At 36.5% G+C, this 17,476-nt stretch overlaps 1 protein-coding gene across 1 annotated transcript in view; it reads right to left on the bottom strand.

The window, feature by feature from the left end:
* LOC111882307 (putative MO25-like protein At5g47540) overlaps nucleotides 1–17,179 on the bottom strand; it is a 35,880-nt gene extending 18,701 nt beyond the window's left edge. The window contains exon 1 of the mRNA XM_042896827.1: nucleotides 17,035–17,179. Within this exon, the coding sequence (XP_042752761.1) occupies nucleotides 17,035–17,179 (145 nt within the window). The remainder of the gene's footprint in view (nucleotides 1–17,034) is intronic.
* Between the last annotated feature and the right edge of the window lie 297 nt (nucleotides 17,180–17,476).

The following is a 17,476-nucleotide window of genomic DNA, read 5'->3' as shown; positions in this document are numbered from 1 at the left end:
ATATCTACAAATGCTTCTTCAGAAAAATTCAGGTATCTTTTCGCAAATTTTTTTCTTCTCGTAATTGAAAAAAAACATTAATTTAAAGGCAGAGCTATGAGAGAGCCAGATGGTCATGAGCCCCCAATTTCCAGCATTCTAACACACACACACACACACACACACACACACACATATATATATATATATATATATATATATATATATATATATATATATATATATATATATATATATATATATTATAACATCTATTTTCCAGGTATTTGCCTTTGGACCCTTGAGTTATGAATTATTAGCAGTCCCAAGGGAAATTTCGTGACTTTTGGGTGTTGCTTGAGTAAATTGGGCATACTGAGACCCGCGCTAGTACGTTGCACGTACTTCCGTACGCTGGGTGTACGTGGTTCATACCAAAACTCTAATATTTTAGGTTTGTGCACTATTTAAGCACCATTATAGCCCCAAGACCTTTCCCTTTATCAGCCTCCATCCCAAGATTATAACGTCCACAGATTCGAGCTAATCAATTTAGAGATAATAAACATTAAAAATGACTTATTGATGGAAAATTATTTAAAATAAATACTCTTAACTAAAGTTATAGTATATGTCACAAGGATTCCGTACATATAAAGAACGTTGAAATTCGACTTATAATGAAGAAGTTATGACCCGTCCAAGTTTCACAATTAAACCGGCACGACTCTGCTTATCGTAAAAAGTAAAATTTTGATAAAATACTTTTTAGCCTTAGTAATCTAAAAAATTCGTAGTATTCGTTAAACCGAGAGCTTGAATATAGAGAACGTCCAAATCTGACTTCATTTGAGGAAGTTATGATTTTTCGAATATTCAGTGCACCGATATACAGCCCGAAAATCAAATTGTAGATCGATCGATTATTAGCCAACACAATCTAAACGAAAATTAAAGATCTAGTTAATAGGAGTTCAACAATATAAAGACAGTCGAAAACTGACGTCGGATGACAAAATTATGAATTTTTAACGGACTTTAACTTTATAAGTTTGTTAAAATATAACTTTAAAAATAAATTCAAAACTAGCTGATGAAGTGTAAAAGAAAGTTGTAGATCACGTTGATAGCTACGCGTGGATATAAAGTACGTCAAAAACGGAGCTCGTATACAAAAGTTATAGATTTTACAAGACAAGTAATTTTCAGATTAACCAGAGGGGGACACGTGGTGCAATCTAGAACCACAACTTCTTCCCCAAGGCTTGCGATCAGATGGTGACATGTGGCACATTACAGCCAACATAATATTGGAGTACGCCCATCGTACGACCCATTTCCAGCCTATAAATAGATGGCGAAAATCACTTCATTTTTCACACCTTTTTATCCAACTCTCTCGCAACCCCCCCCCCCCCCAACAACGTTAATTCTTTTCTCTGGCACTTCCTAGGTGTTAGTAGCAATGCTCCGAAGTGCCAAAAGCCTTAGTAAATATAGCTTTTAGTTTAGAAGTTTTGCCCGTGCAGAATCCACTTTCTCACTAGACCACCTGTAAGTTGAGTTATTCTTACCATACTTTAAGTATAACTTATGTTTAAGTTCATTATCGTTATTATGAACCTATAAAACAAGATTTCTCAGTGATTCCAAGTCGTTATGCTGATTGATCTACTTATGGGGATGATGTTTAGGCTGGATTTAGTGAGGTGTTTAAAGTGGAATTTCCAAACAGTATACTTCGTATACTAAAGAAACCCTATCTCCGATATGATCCTACCTGGTTGTTCCTTACTTGATAGATCTTGAAGTAGACTTTGATTTAATGATGAATCTGAACTAATAATTAGTTGCGATAAATATTAGACTAAGAATTAGTGATAATGATACTAGAATTCATCAAAGGAAAAGACAGTTGCTAGTAGCGAAGCGCTGCCCGAATTTGGAATCATCACTTTAACAATTAAGTGAGTGCATAGTTACTTTCATCTTATACAGATATATGAAGTATCTAATATTAATACATGGTATATGTGCTTATTATACGTGTTCATGATATCTATGCTAGATGAACGATTTATATATGTTTTTACTTGATTTAAACTGTTTATGTATTTTTATACCTATAAATATATTGGGTAAAGATGGGTAGATGAAAAATGAAATAGATGATGAGAGGCCTTGACTTTAAAATATGACGTCATCTACCAGAGTATAGATGACAACCCACATACTATTCTAGACAGTCTAGTGGAACGTTAGCATGCTCACAGCCTGTAGGTGTTTTTGAGCTAAGTGTTCACCAGATGTACTCTATAAACCCATTGATATGTATTGTGGGTGGACTCCCTATAATAATATTGTCAATAAAGGAAAGGAACCTTGGCAGCTATGGACATAGTGCCCTATAGATAAACACTGGAAGCTAGGGACTTAGTTCCTATTAAACGTTGGCAGCGATGGACTTCGTGTCTATTACTTAGGACAAATCCTTAGGAATAAATATTGAAGAATACCAACTGACAAGTATCATGGAGGAATCCCTGAACTAGTACTATCAACATAGATGATCCTTGGGGTAGATACTTAAGAATAAACAAGATAATGGGGATGGGAAATTGGGTTAATTGTTTGATGATTAAACATAATAATTATATTATTATTGGTTGAAAACCCTATGTATTCACCAGGTTTCCCAACTTCACCCACTCAGTTTATTGTATCACAGGTAGCGTTATTGAAGATACATTCTGCTGAGAGATTCAAGGAGTATTAGGCCACTAGTTTAATTACTGTAAGGCTTGTAATATTCCGTTATGATTATGTTTTTGTATTGATGATGACATCCTAATGTATTAAAATAAATAAAATAAATTTCTTCGGAAATGCTTTGATAATATAATTATTCTGTTTTCTAGGATCAAACTCCACAATATTATTCTTCGAAATAGATACTCTGATTTTTAAATAAGCATAAACAAATCGGTCTTTTCTAATCTTGAAAATGGGGATGTCACAAAGATCGACCCTCCTTGAAAACCCTAGTTCATGTTTAGCATTTTGAGATTTTGGAGTGAGTTGTGTGCTTCCTTTTTGTGAAGAAGGATCTTCAAGGAGTAGGCTTTGCTCTCAAGACTTTGGATTTAACATCTTCTCTTCATTGTGCACCATTTGGAGGTATAAAGCTCCAAACATGGCTTATGTCTCTTTAGATCTTAGTTAAGCCTTAATTTTCATCCTTTTTGTCCCAAAACCTAGAGCTTGGTGAGTAGGAGGTAGTCCAAAGCCTTTAAGGTGTCCTTTTAGATGTTTAAAGGCATTTTAAATCATAAAATGCAAGCATGGATCTTGATTTTTTCCCTATGCAAGAGTTATGATGTAGAAAAGGTTTGAGTAAGCTAGGATTATAGTGTTGGGCTTCTTGTAGCGATGCAAAGGCATAAGGTTTGCAACTTTATGGCCTTAGGGACCTTATTAAGCTTAGATATAAAAATTGTTCGTATGGTCTTGAGTCATTAAGACCTTATTATGGGTTTTGCCTTAAGGGTGCGTATGCTGGGCGTAATTCCCAGTAGACCGCGCATACGGCACCTCAGTCACGACCTATTCCCGCATTGGTCGAGTACGTTGCAGGTACTAGGCCCAGTCCAACTTTGGTGATTTTAGGCCTTAAATCGTTGGGCTTTGCTTATTGGGCTTGGACCATATATTTTCATTGTGATGGGTCACTTCTGATTTTGGGCTCATTTTGGACTTTAAACGATCTTTGGGGTTGGGCATAGGATTTTATTGGGCTTAAAAGAAAAGGATAAATTGACCCTTTTTACCTCGGACAATAGGCAAGTAATATAAGTTTTCAGCTATGGGTTATGTCCCGATTATTAATTGGGATTTGTTTGTTTAGTTAGCACAGGGATTTTTCCAATCTAGCAGCATGAGCATATATCTGGTTTTTCAGCAGTTGAGGTGATTTTCCTCACTAGATCCATGGGTCGGAGGCACCAATGCCGGTTCATTGCTTTTTGTGTAGAATGTTAGATGCCTTGTGATAATTATATATTGAAGATCAAGATGTGGCCCCTGGCATTTGCATGAAAGCCCAGGGTCTGGACCCTCATAGTTATATGAAAGACCAAGATTTGGCCCCTGGCATTTGTATGCAAGACTGAGATTTGTCCCTCGGCACTAAACAAAAAGACCATGGTTTGGCCCCTGGTAGGAAATGATTACATGACTATGATTTGGCCCATGGCATTTATCTTTTTTCATGTGTGGTATGTGGTACTTGGGGGAACTTATTAAGCTTTATGCTTACAATTTATGTTTATAGCTTCACATACATCCAGATCTAAAGGGAAGGGCCCAGCGTGATGGCACAACATCCTCCCCTCACAATTTCCGCATTTGATATATTTGTACTATGATGTTTTGGATATTATGACTTGATTTTGATTCTGAACAATTTAATGAATGATTCGATAAGTTTTAAAAAGAAAATTTTTACTATGGTTTTAGTTCGTTACAAGTTGGTATCCGAGCCTTGGTTTGAGGGATTTTGGCATACTTTTGGGTGTGTCTGAACTCAAACTGAGGAAATGATAGTTTTCTTAATAAAAATGGAGTTCAAGTTAAAAAAACAAAGTTTTTTTATTAAGAAGAGGGACTGTGATGCGTGTAATTAGTCGAGCTCAACTAAGTGGTTCCTAAATTACACATACCTATGTATTATGAGTAGTATTTTGGATATGAGAAGTGCATGCAAGATTAGGGCTAAGGATACCTTCAGGAATCATATGATAGATTTTCCTGATTTGTGTGATGCCTTATAGCCTAGTAGGACTTCATGCCATGTAATACATGGAATTGATTTCAGCTAAGTTATTTGCTAAATTTATGCTTTCAAATTTGTATATTTAGATTGTATAGCCCTAGAATGATCGATTTGGCCTCATTTACTTTTCCTTGTTTGGTTGTGGACTTCGGGTAGAATCATCATTTGACAGTCTATATGATCCTATTTTGTGTATAACTTTCATGCATGATGTAACCAACGATGTTGATTGAGGTTCTTGGTATTACAAGTGGTGGGAGTTGGGAATTCCTAGGAGAGTCTAGGATATGTTGTTGTATAGCATCAGATTGGTTTATGGTTTTAGTGGGATGACCTAGAGGAATTAGGACTGACCTTGAGGAAGGTACAAGTAGGTGTGAAAGGTAGTATTGGGTCGTACTACTAGAAGCACATGATATGTACCTAGGACTAGTGCAGATCACGAAACTCTAAGAATGCATGTGTAGAGGAGTCCCCTCAAGTCCTTGTTGATTTATTTTATGTTGTGTTTTAGTTTGGGGAAGGTGATGACTAATCAAGGAGGTTTGGGTTTTGCTTCACGTTCGGGTTCTGGTTCAGGCTCGGGTTCAGGTGTTGAGCCAATTGATGAGAGGTTGTGCGAGTTTATTTTGGCCGAGGTTACTCGCGGTATCGTGGATGCTACCCTGGTGTTATTTTGGCACCATCAAGGAGGGGATTATGAAGTTGATGGATGAGATACTTAAGTCTTTTTGAGTCGAGATTGTTGTGGGTCAAATTGGAGCTCAAACTCCCTTATTTCGGGAGTTCAAGGCTTGTGGAGCTCCTGAGTTCTTTGGGTTAAGGACCCCATCGCTAGCTGTCGTTAGATTGATGACATAGAGAATGCTCAGCAAACGATCTTTTTCCCTAAGGGATCAAAGGTGGGATTTGCATCTTGCCTACTGAGGGACAGAGCACTAGACTAGTGGAAGGAGGTTACCCGAGCTATAGGGTCAGCGACAGTAGCAGTGATGACATGGGAGGATTTTGTTCAGAGATTCCAGAGGGAGTTTGCACCGGCTATCGAGGTGTAACAGCTGGGGAGGGAGTTCAAGGACCTTTTCCAGATTACTGAGACCATCGCGGAGATTACCACCAAATTCTAGGAGAGGGCATTGTTCATCCCACAGTATGTTGTGGATGAGGAGATGAGAAAGACAAGATATCATGACATGTTGATGGAGGATATAAGAGAATTCGTGAGCTTTTCAGGGTGTAAGACCCTAAATGATATGATCTAGAAGGTCCGTGAATGGGAGATTGAGTTAGAGCTTCGGTCGAAAAGGAATTCGAAGCAGGTACAAACAGTAGTGGGCCAGACTAAGAGGCCCACGACCTCTGATGCTCACACGAGAGGCCAACAAGGCTGGGGCCGTTGCAGCAAGTGTCGCAATCTGCACAATAAGTGTTGCCAATTAGTAGGTTTAGGATGTTTTAGTTGTGGCCAGTCGCACCACGTGAGAAGAGATTTCCCCAAGAGGGCTCTAATTTGCTTTAATTGCAATCAGACTGACCATAAAAAGGTCAATTGTTTGAGATTGTGATGGGGAGCAATGGCAGTACCTGCGCCAGCCACCTTGAGGATTATTGATGGCTGCCAGGGCAAGACGGAGGCTCCAACGGTGAAGAGCATGGCTTTTCAACTGACCACCGACGAGGATCGTGCAACACCAGATGTGGCTACTCGTATATGTTTTATCTCTATCTTCAATTGCTTTCCTTGTTTATGATTATGCTTATTTTGATCTTGTATAGGGACCTTTTTGGTCAATGGTTTGACTGTTCATGTTCTGTTTGATTCGGGGGCTACCTAATCGTTTGTATCTCCTGCACTCAGCAAGAAGTTTTGCGATGCTCCACGGACTTTGAATTCCCCACTAGAGGTTAAGATTGCGGATGACCGTACTATGAGTGCTTCAAGGGTTTTCCATGGGTGTGTCCTAAATCTGTTTAGTTAGAGATTATCTATTGATATGGTGTCGATCCCCTTGAGAGGATCAAAGGTTATCATCGGGATGGATTGGTTGGGCCCCAATGGGGCCATGATTGATTGTGAGCGGCAGTCGGTGAGAGTTAGAACCCTAAGTGGGGGAGAACTAGTTATTCTTGTCTAGAGAGTTTTGCATGGACCAAATCTCTGTTCAGCTGCGAGGGCCAAGAGGTATCTGCAGCTAGGTTGTTCTAGGTTCTTAGCGTATGTTGCAGACATTCGAGTTGATGTCATGACATGATTGAGTGGGATGCCCATTGTTTAGGATTTCCCTAATGTGTTTCCTCAGGATTTGCCAGGAGTGCCTCCTAAGAGGCAGGTTGAGTTTCAGATTGATCTGGTACCTGGTGCGGCTCCAATAGCCAAGGCGTCGTATATGCTAGCCCCACCTAAGATGTAGGAGTTGTTTATGCAGCTTCAAGAGCTACTAGAAAAGGGTTTCACTCATCTGAGCAGTTCTTTATGGGGAGTGCCGATTCTGTTTGTGAAAAAAAGAAGGATGGTTCACACAAAATGTGCATTGATTACCGAGAGTTGAATAAGTTAACGGTGAAGAACTGTCACCCACTCCCAAGGATTGACGATTTGTTTGACCAGCTTCAGGGTGAAACTTAGTTCTCTAGAATTGATTTGTGATCCAGGTACCACAAGATCAGGGTCAGGGAGAATGATGTGTAGAAGACAACCTTTTAGGACTCGTTATTGTTATTAAGAGTTTGTGGTGATTCCATTCGGGCTCACCAATGCACCAGCAACGTTCATAGATCTCATGATCCGGGTCTGCAGGCCGATGCTAGATTGGTTCGTAATTGTATTCATTGATGACATTCTGGTCTACTCTTAGACCAAGGAGCAGCTTGAGGGGCATTTGCGAGAGGGACTGGAGACTCTGAAGAGGGAGAGGCTTTATGCCAAGTTCTCGAAGTGTGAGTTCTGTTGGATTAGGTGTCTAAGCCCATAACTATAATTGCTATGTACTTGAATTGATAGCAGCACAGTCCTTTTGGGTTGCCCTCAAACCTAGCAACCGGACAAGGAAATTATTAAAGGAGAGATATTGATTTATTATAAGATTAACAAATTAATATAAATGATTTATTAATATGTTAAAAGATTAATATATTAAATAGAAATCATAATGTTTGATTAATAGTTAGCCAGAAATTAATTAGAATAAATTTTAGGGTTAACTGTATTAATTGTAAAGTGCAGGGACTAGTTTGCAATTATCTGATAGTTGAGTGGAAGGTTCCAGAACCTTCTTGGGAGGGGGTGGACGAAATCTATAGGGGAAACCCTAATGATTTCGTCCAAGGGGCTTGGATAAGGCCTTTGGATAAGCTTAGGCCCCAAGCAAAGGAACATTAGGGTTTTCCCTAAACCCTAGATCCCCCAGCTGTATAAGGAGCCTCCTAGCTCCTAAATTCGGCCACTCCTACCTTGGAAGAAAACCTAGGCCGATTTTTTGCATACCCTACCCTCTCTCCTTTAGGTTTCCTTCTTGATAGTTCTTGGGTTTGATTCCATTAGAGGCATTACATTTGTGGTGCTAGGCTTCCAAGAAGATCAAGTTCAAGAGGATTAACAATTGTTTACTATAACAATTGAAAGGTATGTAACTCTTAAAACCTAGTTAGTTATTTTCAAAAATAGCCTCTCTCCTCTAGGTTTCTTTTTTGCAATTCAAAGTTATATGTTCAATAGTTAAAACATAGATCCAAAGTAGGTTGCATGTGAACTTAGGAATTGTTTTCTAGTTTATTTGTTTTACCTAAATCCCAACAAGTTCTGGTTGCGTGAGTTGTAATTTTTAGGGAACATCATCAACCAGAAGGGTATATAGGTCGGCCTGGCCAAGATCGAGGCTGTGATGTAATGGGAAGTTTCGAGGACCGCATCTGAGGTTCGAAGTTTCTAAGGTCTTGGAGGATACTACCGGATATTTATCTAGATTTCTCCAAGATCGCAGTGCCTTTGACTCATTTGACAAAGAAGAATATGACTTTTCTGTGGGGGCCTAATCAGCAATTGTGAGACTCTATGGCAAAAATTGTGTGAGGCCCCGATTCTAGGGCTCCCTGAAGGTTTGGATGATTTTGTAGTTTATTGTGATGCCTCTATTTTGTGTTTGGGAGTGGTTCTTATGCAGAGAGGTCACGTGATTACTGACGCTTCGAAACAGCTTAAGCCCCATGAGGCTAACTACCCTACCCATGATTTAGACTTGGGGGCCGTAGTTTTTTCCCTCAAGATCTGGGGGCACTATCTGTATAGGGTTCGGTGTACTATGTACACCAATCACAAGAGTTTGAGGTATTTGATGGACAAGCTAAATATTAATATGCGACAACGAAGATGGCTGGATGTGGTAAAGGATTATGATTGCGAAATCTTATACCACCCTAGGAGGGCCACTGTTGTGGCCGATGCTTTGAGCCGCAAGGCGGTGAGTTCTTTTATGAGAGATATTTTCTTGAGGATGTTTATCACATCGCCTTTATTAGATTTAATCAAGGAAGCTTAGGTAGAGGGTTTGAAAAAGGAGAATTGGAAGGTCGAGTGAATCACGGGACACATTCCCTTGTTTGTTAGGGACAACCGAGGGTTGTTGACTTAGTGCGGTAGTTTGGGTTCCAACATCAGGTGGGGTGAGGCAGACGGTTCTAGAGGAGGCACATAAGTCAAAGTTTTCTATCCGGCCACGAAGATGTACAAGGATATGTGGATGAGTTATTGGTGGCCCTGTACGAAGAGGGAGATAGCTTGGTATGTTGATCGATGCTTGACTTGCAGGTCGAACATTAGAGACATTAGAGACACCATGACAATATGCAACCCTTACCCATTCCCATGTGGAAATGGGAGGAGATCACCATGGATTTCATCAAAAAATGCCAAGGACGACACGTGGTGTTGATTCTATCTGGGTCATTATGGACAGACTAACCAAGAGTGTGCATTTCATACAGGTTATCGAGAGCATGTCCGCATAAAAGTTAGATAACATTTATGTCTGCGAAGTGGTAGTTCGACATAGGGTGCCAGTCTTGGTGGTTTCGAACCGAGATGTTCGTTTCACCTCCAGGGTTTGGAGGAAGTTTCATGAGGAGTTGAGTACTCATTTGCATTTTATTACATCATACCACCCTCATACCGATGGCCAAAGCGAGAGGACGATTCAGACGCTTAAGGATATGCTCCGGGCTTGTGTTTTGGATTTTGGATGGAGTTGGTATACTTACCTTCCACTGGCTAATTTCTCATACAACAACAGTTATCATGCCGGTATTTACTGACCACCATATGAGATGTTGTATGGAAGGAGGTGTAGGACCCCATTTTGCTGGGGTGGGGGGGGGGGGGAGGTCGGGCATCGAGTCATGGGAAGTATAGAGGTGGTACTCAAGACTACCGAGTTGATCCAATAGGTGAACGACAGGTTGTGAGTCGCGCAAAGCCGGCAGAAGATTTATGTCGATCGGCAACATTCGGACCTCGAGTTTCAAGTAGGAGACTTGGTGCTTTTGAAGGTGTCACCTTGGAAAGGTTTCATACTATTTCGGAAGCGGGACAAGTTGGGCCCCAAATTTATCGGACCTTTCAGGATTTCGGCCCGAGTGGACAAGGTTACATACCGGATGGATTTGCCTGATGAGCTCAGCCAAATCCATAACACTTTCCGTGTGTCTCAGCTCTAGAAGTATGTGGCCGATGGGTCCGCAAGTGTTCCTCTGGATGATATTCAGGTTGATGACCACCTGAATTATATGGAAAGACCAGTGGTGATCTTAGATCAGAAGAAGAAGGCTCTGCGTAGCAAGGAAGTGTCATTGGTCAAGGTCCAATGGCAACATCAAAAGGGTTCCGAATAGACATGGGAACCCGAGGCAGAGATGCGAGAGCACTAACCTGATTTGTCTACAACAGCAGACTTTGAGGGCGAAGTCTAATTTAAGTGGGGAAGAGTTGTAACATCTATTTTTCCATGTATTTGCTTTTTAAACCTTGAGTTACAAATTGTTTTCAAGAAGGGTCTCCAATGGAAATTTTGTGACTTTTGGGAGCTGCTTGTGTACATTGGACGTACTGAGACCCACACCGGTATGTTGCACGTACTCAGTACGTTGGGTGTACGTGGTTCAGACCAAAACCCTAATATTTAGGGTTTGTGAACTATTTAAGCACCATTATAGCCACAATACCTTTCCCTTTATCATCCTCTATCCCAAGATCGACCCTCCTTGCAAACCCTAGTTCATTTTGAGCATTTTGACCTTTTGGAGTGAGTTGTGTGCTTCCTAATTTGTGAAGAATGAGCTTTAAGGAGTAGGCTTTTCTCTCAAGACTTTGGATCCAACATCTTCTCTTCATTGTGCACCATTTAGAAGTATAAAGCTCCAATGTTGGCTTATGTTTCTTTAGATATTAGTTAAGCCTTGATTTTCATCCTTTTTGTCCCAAACCCAAGTGCATGATGAGTAGGAGGTACTCCAAATCCTTTAAGGTGTCCTTTCATACCTTTTAAGGTATTTTAAGTCATAAAAATGCAAGCTTGGATCTTGATTAGTCCCAATGCAAGAGTTATGGTGTAGAAAAGGTTTTAGTATTGTAGGATTTTAGTGTTGGGATTCTTGTAGCCATGTAAAGACAGAAAGTTTGCAACTATATGGCCTTAGGGTCTTATTAAGCTTAGATCTAAACATTCGTCATAGGGTCTTAAGGCCCTAAGACCTTATTATGGGTTTTGCCTTAGGGGTGCGCGCTTGGCGTAATTCTCAGTACGTCACGCGTACTGCGCCTCAGTCGTAACCCATTCATGCATTGGTCGAGTACACTACGCGTACCAGTTGGTAAGTCAAGCATATGGCCCAGTCCAACTTTGGTGATTTTGAGCCTTAAATCGGTGGGCTTTTCTTCTTGGGCTTGGACAATAGATTTTCATGGTGATGGTTCACTTCTGATTTTGGGCCCATTTTGTACTTTGGATGATCTTTAGGATGGGGCCTAGGATTTTATTGGGCTTAAAAGAAAAGGATAAATTGGCCCTTTTTACCTTCGACATTAGGCAAGTAATATAAGTTTTCAACTATGGGTTATGCCCCAATTATTAATTTGGTCTTTATTTGTTAAGTTAGCACGCATATTTTTCCAGTCCAGCAGCCCGAACATTTATCTGGTTTTTCAGTAGTTGAGGTGAGTTTCCTTACTAGATCCATGGGTCGAAGGAACCAATGTTAGCCCATTGCTTGTTGTGTAGATGTTAGATGCCTTGTGATAATTATATATAGAAGACCAGGATTTAGCCCCTAACATTTGCATGAAAGTCCAGGGTCTGGCCCCTAACAGTTATATGAAAGACCATGATCTGGCCTCCGACATTTGTATGCAAGACCGGGATTTGGCCCTCGGCACTAAACAGAAAGACCATGGTTTGGACTTTGGTCCATGGCTAGAAACGATTACATAACTATGATTTGGCCCATAACATTTATCTTTTTTCATGTGTGGTATGTGGTACTTTGGGGAACTCACTATGTTTTATGCTTATAGTTTATGTTTATGGTTTTAGGTACATCCAGTTCCAAATGGAAGGTTCCGACGTAATGGCATAGCATCCTCCCTTTACGATTTGCGCATTTGATATATTTGTACTTTGATGTTTTGGATATTATGACTTGATGTTGATTCTTAACGATTTAATGAAAGATTTCATAAATTTTAATAAAGAAAAGTTTTACTATAGTTTTGGGCCGTTATATATATATATATATATATATATATATATATATATATATATATATATATATATATATATATATATATATATATATATATATATATATATATATATATATATATATATAAAGGTTCAGATTCATTTGAGACCGTTCTAATTTTGTGAGACCGTGAGAGCAAATCTAAAATTAATTTTAAAATGCAAAATAAATGGGAAAATCCAAAAATTCTTTTTTTAAATATTATTTTCGGAACTTGAATTAACTAGAAAAAAATTTAAAAAATTTTAAAAAAAATAAAAAAAATAAAAAAAATTCCGTTTTTTTTTTTTTGAAAAATACGTAAAATATTCTAATAGAATATTACACTGACATATTCTAAAAAATAATTTTAAAATGCAAAATAAATGGAAAAATCTAAAAATTCTTTTTTTAAATATTATTTTCGGAACTTGAATTAATTAAAAAAAATTCCATTTTTTTTTTTGAAAAATACGTGAAATATTCTAATAGAATATTACAATGTACATACTCTAAAAAATAATTTTAAAATGCAAAATAAATGGAATAATCCAAAAAAAAATTTTTAAATATTATTTTCGCAACTTGAATTAACTAAAAAAAATTAAAAAAAAATAAAAAAAATGTGTCTCACGGTCTCATAAAATTAGGTCGGCTCGCATGAACGTAACCCTATATATATATATATATATATATATATATATATATATATATATATATATATATATATAATATATATATATATATATATATATATATATATATATATATATATATATATATATATAAACTGGAAAAAAATATTTAAATAACTAATTCACTCTAAATAATTAGAAAATAAGTTTTATTTGATTAATTATTTCATTAGAAGATTCACAAATTATTCAAGTAAATCACTATCAAACAAATACCAAAAATTTCCTGAAAAATCGATAACAGATCTAAGTCTATAAAAACAAATCCAAACAAGTAATCTATGACTATAAGCTTCTTGTTTGTATACTACCTACAACTTCGCTGGTGCGACTCTCCAAACTCTTATATCCTCCGGATCTATAAACTTCTTGTTTCTTTCTTCTTCTCTCTATCTTTCTCTATCTACTTAATAATGGTTTTCGCTGGTGCGACTCTCCAAACTCTTATATCCTCCGGATCTATAAGCTTCTTGTTTCTTTCTTCTTCTCTCTATCTTTCTCTATCTACTTAATAATGGTTTGAAACTTAAAAGAAAAATATATGTATATAGCTGTCAAATTAAAGGCTACAACTTTAACTTATACAATATAATTTTTTATTTGTTTATCTAGTAAATAGAAGAGTACGAATAGGTTTTATGTCTACACATAAATCTAATGTATAAGTACAAAACAATAATATTATATGGGTTAGTTGTTGTTTTTTTTTTTTTTTTTTGTGTTTATTAAGTTTTAATTGATATTATTAATTGTTTATGGTAAAATCTAAAATTTTATAAAATAAATTGCAATGAACTAAATAGTTGTGTGTCAAACTGAAATTGTAATTGTTATTGGTTTGCTATTAGTTAATTATGTTATATAGCTTGAATCAAAATGAACAAAAAATAAATAAATAAATAAAATAAATAAAAAAACAATCAACAATTGTTGGATTTCATGAAAAACATGCAAGTTTTTGACCGAGTCATTAATTTTGTATTTCAAAATAAAGCTTGTGGAAAAGATTTATTTTTAGAGAAATAAAATATCCTTTTATTTTGTTTCTGCTATCTTCTTACACATTTAAGATTGTGATACTTATCATAGTTAATTTTAAAATTAATAAAATTTTATTATATTTGTCATTATCTAAAAATGATAGAAGAATGAATAAGGAGAAAAAATAAGATGATATTTAATTTCTTTTATTTTAAAAACAATTGTCCAATACTTTAAAGTCCACAAGTTCCACTTTAATGAGAGATGTTAGAATATTTCATATTAATTTTTTTGTTTATTTTTTTTATAAGATTTAACTTAGAATTGAATACAACTTGTCTATATGGTTTTTCGTAAAGTTTTGGTTTCCGTTTCCTATTGCAACTGCATGTGTTTCGTCCCTACATTAATTATCGAATTAATCATAAAATATCCCTGAAAAGAACTTTTCTAGTCGACCGATGGTGCAATCCTATCTGCAGGATGTGCATGCTTGCACACAAATTCAGTAAACTCAAACGAGTTTGGTTCGCATTTGCAACCCCTTACGCGCAACAAAAGAACTTTTATGTCATAAGTCTTACAAGGATAAGAAGCCTTTGTAGCTATAAACATTTTTTTTCATACTCCCACCATATGGGATGAAATAAAAGTCACTTAATTCATTTGTTAATTTCTTCCAAGCACCTTATTTTACCATACAATTTCTTATCCATCTTTAATAGTTTTTGGACGGCTGATATCGTGTTCCGTCCCTACATTAGTTATAGAATTAATCATAAAATGTCCCTAAAACGAACTTTTTTGGTCGATTGATGGTGCATTCCTATCCGCAGGATGCGTGTGCTCGCACACAAGTTCAGGGAGCTCAAACCAATTTAGTTAGCATTTGCAACCCCTTAGCGCACGAAAAAAGAACTTTTGTGCCATAAGACTTACAAGGATAAAAAGCCTTTGTAGTTATAATCATATTTTTTTCGTACTCCCATCCATATGGGATGAAATAAAAGTCACCTAATTCGTTCGTTAATTTCTTTCAAGCATGTTATTTTATCATACAATTTTTCATCCATCTTCAATCAGTTTTTGACGCTTGATATATGAAAACGAAGATATCACGGAGAAGAACAAACATATAATCATTTATCGACTTTGATTATATTTAGGCTTCCATATTCATGCTAAAAATGTAAAATAAAAAACTTTTTTAATTGGGTTAAAACCAATTTTCTAACAAATAAACTAACTTAAGAAGTCTTGCTTTTTGTTTTGTTTTAGGAGTGACACGTATCAAACACTGCCTCAGTTTGAGAAATTGAGATAACTTGAGACTTACGTAGCTATGTCATGGAACTACTGAAGCACCAAATTTACAATGGAGTGAATGGACGGCTTCGCTAAACTTTAACATAAGGCCCACTAGGTTTATCCCACAAGCATCACTTATGAAGTATGCTATCAATAGCGCGTTAAAGTAATGCTATAATGTTTATCGGAGGTACATAACTGTTATTTTAAAATAGTGTTTACGATCAGCGGTGCTCTTGAGTGCTATTTACCGCGATAAACATTGCTGCTATAACGACACTACAACCGATTTTTCATTTTCGCTCACATTTTGGCCATTGGCTACTCCACAGTATCAGGTATGTGTTGTTTCCTTTATTCCTTTCCTTTCTACACACACACACACACTGTGACATACAATGCTTCACAATTCACACTTATAAAGTCGTGACTGTCAAATGCTTCAATCACTCACTCTGAATCTATGTTAGATGTTAAATGTGATGTTTTCTTTAATCTTTTAATGTTATATGTTTCTCTTTCAATGCTTCATACTTATGAACTTGTTAATTTATGAAGCAATTAATACAATTTGTGACTTTATGAAACATTGAAGCAATCAATCACTCACTGTGAATATGAGATTTAGCATTTTGGAACATAAATATATGTAAGTTAATATATAATAAAAACTGCTATAAATATATAATAAAAAATTATAAATTATACGTAATATTAAAAACTGCTATATTTCAGTTATACCACCACGATAACCGTGATTTCAAATAACGATATGTGGCCGCTATTGAAATTTTCATCGCGATAACCACATAGCTCATGACTTGGAGTGCTTTAACCTAATTGTTAAAGATACGTAACTTAATATATAAGATGAATTACGATATTAACATATCTTGTCATTACATTAAAATAACAGCAATAGCAAAAAATGTTGATATAACTTTTTTAGTTTTTAAGAAAAAATTAAATGTTTTTGAGAATATTCCTCTTAATTAGTACTATAAAAAAAGGTGAAAATGGTCAATGAAGTGATAGACAGTAACACTTTGATATTTAAATATGTTTTATTTTCTTTATAATTATAAAAGATGTATGTCAAATAATTTAATATGTGACACTATTGTTAGTTTTATAAAGTGATATGGAATAACGTGACACAATGTTGCACGGTTACGGACCAATAAATGAACTCCACTAACCGATTGTGCAATCATCTGTACGTGGTAACGACGGCCATGGTCGATTTTTTCTAACAACCCGAAACAGATTACAAAATCCTAAAGTCAACAACGAGTATTTGGTTGGCATATTATATAAAAACAAAGTATAGCTTGTGTGGTTTGCATATTATATGTACAACCTTTCATACGTAAAGGAGTACTCCTCTATGAGACTTTGATCAAGATCATTTAATTAAGGAACAAAAAGAAAGCATATATTTGGAATGGAAACAACAAAAGCAAAGAAAAAAACTTGCATTGGAAGAAACCTGGGAGGCTGCATTGGGATAGTTTTTGGAATAGAGGAGAAGAGATCGAGTCTTGTGAACCACCTCTGTGGGGGTCTGAAGCTTCTTGGTGTTGATGAGTGTTTTTCCCAGCGTGGAAAGACATAACATCTTGTTTCTTTTGTTGTTGGTATTCATGCATGAAGGTTTCAAGGAATAAGTAACTAGTTCTTCTTGTTGTTGTTGTTGTGGGAACAATGTAATGATACAAAAGAGAGAGACGTTGTGATGTACGCTATTAAATACCACCTTTTCTGTTTGTTTTAAATATTCACAATTTGTTTGTTGTTTGTAACTTTATGCTGAACAATCTGGGCAAGTCGAATATATCTGTGTTGCGCTGAATACACTTATGACGATAATATATATTATGTTACTAGGTTATATCCCGTAGAACCTACTTGGCAA

This window comes from Lactuca sativa, chromosome 7 (assembly GCF_002870075.4).
Source record: "Lactuca sativa cultivar Salinas chromosome 7, Lsat_Salinas_v11, whole genome shotgun sequence".
NCBI classification, from domain to species: domain Eukaryota; kingdom Viridiplantae; phylum Streptophyta; class Magnoliopsida; order Asterales; family Asteraceae; genus Lactuca; species Lactuca sativa.
The sequence above is the reverse complement of the archived record's forward strand: the minus strand, read 5'-3'. Positions and strand labels throughout refer to the sequence as shown.